Below are 9,396 nucleotides of genomic sequence, written 5' to 3' on the forward strand. Positions count from 1 at the left end.
GAGAGAGAGAGAGAGAGAGAGAGAGAGAGAGAGAGAGAGAGAGGCGGTGCTGGGCAGAGAAATGGAAGGATAGAGAGGAGTGTGAAGCCTTCTTTAGAAAGGGCGTTGCTTCAGTGGCGCTATTCGCATTGATAGCTGATAAGCAGCCAGGGAATGAGAGGACAGACGAGCCATTTCATGCCTCTGGTCTTTTCCCGCTCGTATCGTTTATTCTTTTCCGCGCCGTCTCCTCGTTTCCGCGTCAGGCTTGAAACAAGCCCTCCGCACCCTTGTCCTCGCACAGGGCACTGCAGAGCCTCGTGACGTCACCGTCTGGGGCGTTGGAGAGCCGCTCATTGGCGGAGCGGGATGGAGCGGCGTGAAGGGCGGATGGTAGGGCGGGGTAGGGTGAGGTGGGGTGGGGTGGAGCGAGCACAGAGTAGGAGTGATTATATTGGGATTCCTCCACGGCTATGATATCCCCGGCGCGCTCCCCTCATATCAGCCGGACAGGCGGGAGAGCGGGGAGGGGCGGAGAGGTCTCCCGACGCCTCGCAACCCGACCCCGCCACGCCCCGCCCGCCGCACCGCACCCCGGCAAGTGCTTCCGACCCCAAACGGGCTGGGCCGGCCTGACGACGGTGTCCTGATCATGGTTGGATCGGCCCGGTCCGCGCGTCCCGCGTCCCGCGTGAAGCGGAGGCGGGGGCGGAATCCAGCGGAGAGGTCGGCGGGGCCTAACCGCCGGTGCTCGGGGCACCCCGGGCCGCTGGGGTCAGCAGCAGCTCGGCTGCATTCCGTGCTTCCATCCCCACCGCTACCACGCACCCTTCCCCAAGTAACGAAGGCTCCACGCTCATGGCCAGGGGGAAACCAGGTTTAAGCGCACTATAGCGGGCCAACCACATGTGGACATCAAAGTTGAAAGGTAACTGTTGAGCAAGGAATAACATATATAATCTTACTTCTCTAAGTGTGCTACTACTTTGTATCGTTTGAAAGATGTTTTTTCCCTGCTGCACATGCGACTGAATTATCTTATCACTCGGCTTTTTCTACCCAGATCCCAACAAAACCCGGCATAAAGTGCGCCTTAGTCGTGAACCGAGGCGCGCGCATCCCGTGGAAATATATTCTCCCGGCAGCAAGACCGCGAGAGGAAAGCGATGGAGACGGGTAAGGGAGAAGGAGGGGGGGGGGAGAAGAAAAGACCTCTGTGACAGCGACAGCCCTACGCAGAACATGACGCACACGTCTCGGCGGTGTATTTCTCAAGGGACCCGGCCCGGCCGTGGCCCGGTGCCGAAGTGGATGCGGGGTGGAGGGAACTCGGTACCCACACAGCGACGGGCAGATCTCCGAGAGATTTGTTTTTGTTGGGTGCCGCTTCCCGTTATCCACGTCTGACTGAAGGCGCCCCGGCTCAGGCAGCCCAGCGGCGGTGCCCGCTGACACAAATCCCCATATCGTACGCGCGATTCCCCTTAACGTGAGGGTGAGCCCTACAGGCGGGCGCGGCCCGCGGAACTATACTCCTGTTTCGCTGTATAGCTTTTAATGCTCCTTGAGTTGCCACTCGGCTCCTTCCGTTCACCCCCTTGCCCGGCCGAGCAACAGGGTCCAGCACGCCCGCGCCACCCCTCCCCCTCCCCCTCCTCCTCCTCCCCGCGAACGCTTCGCACTCCGGCGCGCCTCTGCTGTCTGTGGCTCTGCTGTTGCCTTTCATAGTGCTTTTCCACGTTTCTTTCCCGGCCAATATCTGCTTCTCAGATACGAGAGGGGGAGAGGGGGGGGGGGGCTGCAACGCCGGCGGCAGCAGGAGGAGCAGCAGGGCGCCGCAGGTAGAATCCGCTCCGCTCACCCCATTCCCGGTCTTTCTCGCATCCATCTTAATACACGGCAGGTCAGTCAAAAGCACCGACCAAGGCGATTTCTTTAGAAAAGTTATTTTTAAAAATGGTGAAAATGCGATAAAATGGATCAAGTGATGACGATGTGCAAGCGTATGGAGATGTATCCATGGAAACACGTCTGGCCCACCACGTGCCGCGAACGGCGTGCGACCCACTCGCACTTATTGCCGCAGAGTGTGTGTGGTGGTGGTGGTCGGAAGGGGGAGGGGGGGACCGGCCCACATCTGTTCAATATCCTATCCTATAGCGTGCGCGCCGTGTGCAAGTTATCATGCCGAGCATGCCAAGGTGCTCAGCCTACACCCCTGTTGCCGAACTGAGGCATTTTTTTCTATTTCTTCGTGGCAGCGGGGCAGCTTTAGCGCCTGCGAACCTCCGGGTAGGCACACCCGCAAGACACGCAAGCGTGTAACCAGAGTATATTGCCTACCCACCAGGCGCTCACGATCATTTTTCTGCTAGAGCAACAGAAACAATCGTTCGTTGATTTTTGTGAAGCTACTGATCACGAAAGATGCGGGCGTTCCTCCTGATACTTCCTTTCAATACAATAGCGGAAAACCAACGGAAAAAAAATCAGCAAAAATCAGATAAAAATTTGCTCATAGTGCTTACTTGGTGCGAACAGATACAGCTGGCGGTGGCACTATATAGGAATATCGTGACGATATCAGGAGACCATGACTAAACACAGTAAATTGCAGGTATATACTCTAAAAACCCAACAGCATGTTGGATGACGTTGGAGTACAACTTGCTGTGCCACTATGCTTTTAACTTTTAAAAAATGGCCATGTGTGAATTTTTGCTTATTTGCTTTGCATTACATCTGATTTTTTTCCCCGCGTTCTCTTTCCTTCCTTTCCAGTTGCGTTGCTCTAGTGGAGTGATGCGCACACGCCATATATGAGGTTATGGTCGTGCGCCTCCGGCCCCGCCTTGCTCCGTCGCACAACTCCCCGCGCCACGCCACGCCTCAGCGCAACAAGAAACAAGGAGCAAAGAGGCCCTGGTGGAGCAGGTACAGCACGACGCGCTACCCTGTTGGAAAACCGAGCCTCACCCTAACCACCTCGATCCACCGCAGTGCTCGCGGTACGACAATTTGAGATGATGACTTTTTAGCAACAGTGTGTCCCGGTAAGGCCTAAGCCAAAATACCGGTATACACATTTTTTTCGGTTTGTTAAATTATAAAAAAATATGCACTTACCACGTCGATGAGCTGACTGAGTTTGAGCTTGATGCGGACGGTGAGGGCATCTGTGACGTTGACCACGGGCCGGACGAGCTTGTTGTAGTTGGAGAGCAGGTCATCGTAGAGGCGTTTTGCATCCGGGTTCCCTGAGCAGCCTGCAGGAAGGAAAACGACAAATGGTAAAACAAACAAAACAGAAACAGAAAGTTTGGATTTCGGTCCTATGCCCACCAGGACACGTACGAGGCGAAGCAAAGAGCCTCTGGCTGTTCGCAACACGTGACTTTCAAGCGCTCTTTGCTCTCGGGAAAATTTAGAATGATGTGGAAAGTTCAGCAGTGGAGAGGTAAACTGGCCGCCTGCCATGCTCTCTAGCTGGGGCTTGCGGGCTTGGGGTGGCGGGGTGCGAGAAGGGTGGGGAAAGCAGGACAAGGCATAGCGCCCCTCCCCCACCCCCCGTTCGCAGCGCTGATTTACCCCTTTTTCTTCGCTCATGAAAGGGAATCGTTGGCTCCCCCTTCGGTGGTGGGGGATGGCATCCAAAGAGACTACGGAGTGGCCTGGCCCCCGCCCACGCCTCGCCAGACGTGGCGCAGCGGCGCAGCGTGGCGCTGTCAAGGTCAGTGTCATCTGAGCACGAGCCTGGCGGTGCGTGGCGTGGCGGGGAGGGAGGGACGGTGGGGCAGCGTAGGGGTACGCTGGCATGCCGAGTCCATTAGTGGGTCGAGTCAGTTCGAGTTCCCTTATCTCTGCTGCTGGCCTCCTTCCTCTTCTTTCTGCCCCGTTTCTCCCCCGTGAGCGCAGCGCGGCGTGACGGGTCCGGGGCGTGGCACGAGGGAGGGACGGGAGCAGCCAGCAGCATCAGAGTGAAGCGGAAGGTCTGTCCCCGGCACGGCGCTAATTTGTCCACCCCATGCAACTGTGTGTGTGTGTGTGTGTGTGTGTGTGCGAGGGCGCGTGTGAGAGAGAAAGGCAGGGGTGAAAGGAAGAGAGAGAAGAAGGAGTGCATTAGAGTGCTCAGACCGGTACGGTGTCGTCTGCTACGACCACTCTTCGCAGTACTGTAGCCCATTTCATTTTCCAAGAGTACGTTCTTTATTAGCAGCAGGTCGGTAGGGGACATAAAATCCCTATATGCTATGTGCTGATATTATGAGTAAACTTTACGTTTTGTTTTTTGTCGTGCGTTAAACGCCTTTTTGTTATTCTAAAAATGACGAAGGCTATCGAAGGTTTTCAAATATATGTTTAAACGGTTTGAACAGCAAATAATGGAATTAGGATCGGGACAAGCCACACACGTTTTGTTGTGGTGTCATTCTTTACATGTAAGTATGTGACGACGGTGGAAGATTGGCAAACGAAAAAGCCCGCATCTGTAAATCATTCGACAAACAAGTTTCGACCATTAAAACGTGTAATAAATTCATCCGTTTCTGCTCCCGCAATGCTTTGCTCACGCCCGGCTCACGTATCAGCAGGTGTGCCCCGTGCGCTGCGGACCCTGCGGACACAGGTGCGCGGGCAGTGAAAGCTTCTCTGCCCTGCATTTTGAAAGCGTTTTAAGCGACCAGCCCGTTCCGCCGCCCCACTCCCACCCTCTCCCCCCGACCGTTACCCTCGCCCCTCCGCACCCCCTGACAGCCCCGCGGGGCTCCCGGGCCGCTCCTCGCTGGCAGAGGGTGAGAGATGGGAGAGGAAAAATTTGTAATCCTCGCATGAGGCGCTTGAAAAGCAACAGAAGGTATTTATCTCGTCCCGCGCTCATCTCTGTGTGTGTGTGTGTGTGTGTGTGTGTGTGTGTGTGTGAGTGAGAGAGAGAGAGAGTGTGTTTGTTGCCCGTTGCACGCCAAGCTTGGCGCGCAAACCTCTTGACTAATGACCTTCTATGTCGGTCCAAGGCGTGGCGTAGCGTAGCGTGGCGTGGTCTTGGCGCCAGCTTTCTATCTCACGTTGCACAGCACCGACAGCCCGCACTTTCACGTCCAAAATACCATTCTGATTTTAATAAGAATATAATAATTTAATGATTTCAAGTGAAAGAAAAATCTGGCTCGGCGTTCTCTTTAAGGAAGCAGATTAAAATCGTTTAAGTTAAAGCCAAGTTCAGCCGATGCAATCACAAGCGCCTGATAGGTACGCAACATCTTCTCTGCAGTGTATGCGTGTACCGCGGGCTGGCTAGGCTGAGTCTCGCAGGCGCAGCGCTACCATAGTTTGCCGATAATATATCTAAAACGTAGCCTACGTTCTGGATAAACCCTTTTTTTGTGATCCGATTTATTTTTCCTAAAACCCCAAAATTTATTTACAAAAGGTTTGTCAACTGAAGGAAAATTAATGAAAACTGCACCGTCTCCTGCGAGGAGTATTCCAAGAAGCGGTGCGCGTTTGCCGGACGCGGAGACGTCCTCGGTGAGCGGATGAGACCGGCCAGGGCTGCCATTTAATTTTCGTGCGTGTTCTCCCCCCTCCTCCTTTTGCCTTAGGAACGGCGCCATCTGCTGCTGCCGACCCCTGGGGCAGCGTGAACTTGGCGCTGCGTGGCGCAGCGTAGCTGCTCACGGCGGGCGGCGGGGTGGGGTGGGGGCGCGAGTATCACGGCAACGTTTCATATTGTTCCCGACGTTTTCTGATGAGGCCCCCCAGAACCGACGAGGAAAGGCCTCGGGCGATCCCTTTCCCGCCGTGCCGAGCTGGAGCCACAATGTGTTTTACGTATAATCATAAAAGCACTACAATTGGTGCTACATTTAGGAAGAAGGCTCTCTGCTGCCTTTACACTGGAAAAATAAAGATGCTTAAGTCGCACCTTTAGATGGGTATTAAAGAATAAGAGTATTTTGCCTAAAGGTGCTAATGAGGTCTTTGGTGTAGTTTATAATGGTTTAGCAGGTTTAGGCACTACACCTTGAAAAACACCTTTAAATGTGCGACTTTTCACCCTTTTCCAGTGTATACTTTACAACATCCCTCCGAGTGAAATAAAAAGAACGAGTGCGCGTAGGCATCAGAGAGGAAGAGAGATAAAAGGTCAGGACAAAATGTTTTAAAAGGACAGTAGCATACGTCTCCTCCAGGACCTCCAGATGCGCCGTACAGTACGCAGTTTGGTCGGGTGGCGGCTCGCTGCTGACTCTTATGAGGACCTCTGCCTGGTGAGATGGAGCACAAGAACGCCCCCGGGAAGGTAACTTATAGCCCGCATTAATATCCTATAAGCCCCCCTGCTACCTGGCAGCCCCACCAACGCCACACGCCGCCACGCCGCCCCGCCCCGGCCATGAGGCAGCCATGAGGCGGCCATGAGGCTGGGGGCCACGGAATAATTAAAGTGGCGGATACGGACCTCGCGATCCCAACCCCCTCCCTCGCAATGTGCACCCCTCCCCGACCAGCCCCCTGCGCAGCATGACCCTGCCCTGCCACCCCTCACTCTAACTGGACCCGGCGGAATGCGCCCCCAGCCTCCCCGCCCCCGCACCCCCACCTCGGCTCGGACTAGCCTCGCGTTATACAGAGTGGTCTAACTAAGGCTAAAAGAACGGTGAGAAAAATCACATAATAACAAAATAACGAGTTCTCCTCAATGGAACAGCAGACCACAAAGTCACCAGGTTTCCAAAAATCCCTTGATTTTTTAATGTATTGACCCTAAAAAATCACAATGAAATCTAGTAATGACGTCTACAACTTCTCTAAGTCACCTTTTCCATTTAGTCCCATGTTAGCAGTTCTACTTTTTGAGTGAAATAAAAAATGAAAAAAAAAATCAATACAGTCTCACCTTAAAGTCAGAAATTCCCCAAGAACCTAAAAAGTGCCTCTGTTTGTGATGTGTGTGGCTTAATGGCTCACATTTATTGAGATTTTTGTACTTCATTCTTTTGACTTGAACTCCTCGAAATCTTCCGTTGTCCCGGGATCATTTACTACTTTCGTCGCTATGCGATAACCGCCTCTCTCTTGCTTCTCAGGAGAAGGGCTTCCGCAGTACGCGTTCCGAGCAACGAGGAAATCGGAAGTAACGGAGTAGTTGTGATCCGGAGGCGGACGAGAACGAGGAGGAGAGATTTCCGGCGCCCTGGGGGCCTAAAGCGCGGCGCGGAAGCTTGGAGAATTTATCCGGCACAGTCTGAGTAGCGCCGAGCAAGAAGTCTCGCGGTGGGGCCGGTGTGCATCTTTAAAGTGGCCGCGGCTCGGCCCGTGGCGAAAGCTGATGAGGGCGGGAGCAGCCTCGGCGGCGGGAGACGCTCAGCCAATTATTACGCAGCAGCAGCCGGAATCGGAACAGTTGGGTCGATTGGGGAGCAGGGCGGCGTGGGGCAGCGCGCCGTTACACCCGGGGCTCCGCGCCGAGCCCAGCGGCCCTGTTATTGAAAACAATTACAGACCGAGGCGGGGTTGTGCAGGGCGGCGGGCGGCATCCTTCCTGCTCATCGTCGTCCTCCGCTCCTTCTCCTTCCTCCTCGTCCTCGACCTCATCGTCCTACTCCTCGATCTCCAAATCCTCCTAGTTTGAGGAACTTCTTTGGAAGGAAGTACATATTCTCCATTGGTGTAGTTTCAGGGAAACTCCTGCTCAGATTTTGAGGAGCCACCATAAAAATACACCGCCCGTCCTTTCGCTGACGTCCCCGGTTTCGATAAAAAAACTCTCTCTCTCTCTCTCTCTCTCTCTCTCTCTCTCTCTCTCTCTCTCTCTCTCTCTCTCTCTCCCTCCCCCTCTCCCTCCCTCAAGTGGCTACAGGATTATTTGACAGGTCGGATGCAACGAGTTATGTCATGTCAGGCGAAGATTTCATATCCGAGTGGGCGATGGTGCAAACCGGGGTCCCACAAGGAAGTGTGCTCGGACCGCTCCTCTTCATACTATACTTATTTGATATCTCTACAAGCCTCCGTCACTGCAAGTACCACCTGTACGCGGACGACACCCAAATCTATAAGGAATTTGGAATAGACAATGCGGCTGAAGCAGTTTTACTAGTCAATGAAGATCTGAACAACCTATCTACATACATAGCAAAGCATAATATATGTTTGAACGTGGGGAAAACCCAGCCTATTGTGATAGGGTCTCGCAAATTTGTGAACAAGTTTAAAAAACTAGTAGAGATATTCCTCTTATAAATATTAACAATGTATCGGTGCCGTACAAAGAAGAGGTGAATAACTTGGGAATACTTTTCGATGAAACACTCAGCTGGAGACAACAGTGCAATAAGATGGTTAACAAAGTATTCACTATACTTGCACAAGCCAGGAGAAATATATCTTACTTGTCGTCATCTATTAGATTTAATGTTGTTCAGTGCCTGATAATGCCCCTTTTGGATTACGGATCTCAACTGTACTCTGACATGAGCAAAACTAACTATGAAAAGATCCAAAAAGCAGAAAACGCCTGTATTCGTTTTATCACGTCTGCCACAAGGTTTGAGCACATTACTCCGTACTATGTAAAGCTGGGGCTACCTAAAAGACAATAACCACTGCAAACTGAAATATCATCTAAACAATGTACTCCTACAAAATTACTTATAAAATCATGCCAATAATGCTCTTCGCCAAACTAACCACTTTACTTACTTGCTTTATCTCTGTTGTAACTACTGCTTATGTTTTTTTTTATTCTCTTTTCACTCATTATTACAATGTATGTATAAGGGATCGTACCCATACTACGTGACCGGTTTTAGGGGGGGGAGGGGTTTGGCAAAATACTACGATCGGTCACGGGGGGGTAGGAGGGGGTTCGGCAGAAGTCACGTAGTATTTTCAAAACGAGATTTTACGATAAATTTCGCGCGTTTCTTTAACTGAGTCATCTAATTCATCACTCAAAGCTTTTCACTGAGGCTGGTTTTGCGACACTTTACCACAAAACCATGCGATAACTGGTGTTTTGCGATTCCCACGCTGCAGGGCCTGATAACCCCATAAAATGAGATAAAAGTATCACATTATATTGTGATAAAATCATCACAAAAATTAATCAATAACTTTTTATTACAGTTTTTGTGATGATTTCATCACAATTGTGTGATACGTTTATCACATTTTTGGGGGTTATCATACCCTTTAGCGTGGGAATCGCAAAACACCAGTTATCGCAAAAAATCAGTAAAATTATCACAAAACGGATTTCAGTGTTATTTTTCGTTTGAAATAATAAAGAGAGTGCACATACTTAGAATGCAATGTTATTCTTTTCCACCTTGTACGGTTGGCCGATGCTAAAATGACTGACTTCACCAAATTTGTTGAAATGAGGTAAAAACAGCAGTTTTTTGGAATACTACG

The 9,396-nt window shown here is 51.7% G+C and overlaps 1 protein-coding gene across 2 annotated transcripts in view; it reads right to left on the bottom strand.

Moving 5' to 3' along the window:
* The window catches only part of LOC113205326 (acetylcholine receptor subunit alpha-like), a 116,552-nt gene that overhangs the window by 39,382 nt on the left and 67,774 nt on the right, over positions 1-9,396 (bottom strand). For both annotated transcript variants that reach the window (XM_052265665.1, XM_052265664.1), the window contains exon 3: positions 3,106-3,245. In XM_052265665.1, the coding sequence (XP_052121625.1) occupies positions 3,106-3,245 (140 nt within the window). The remainder of the gene's footprint in view (positions 1-3,105; positions 3,246-9,396) is intronic.

Source organism: Frankliniella occidentalis, unplaced genomic scaffold (assembly GCF_000697945.3).
Source record: "Frankliniella occidentalis isolate FOCC.00 unplaced genomic scaffold, Focc_3.1 Scaffold29, whole genome shotgun sequence".
NCBI classification, from domain to species: domain Eukaryota; kingdom Metazoa; phylum Arthropoda; class Insecta; order Thysanoptera; family Thripidae; genus Frankliniella; species Frankliniella occidentalis.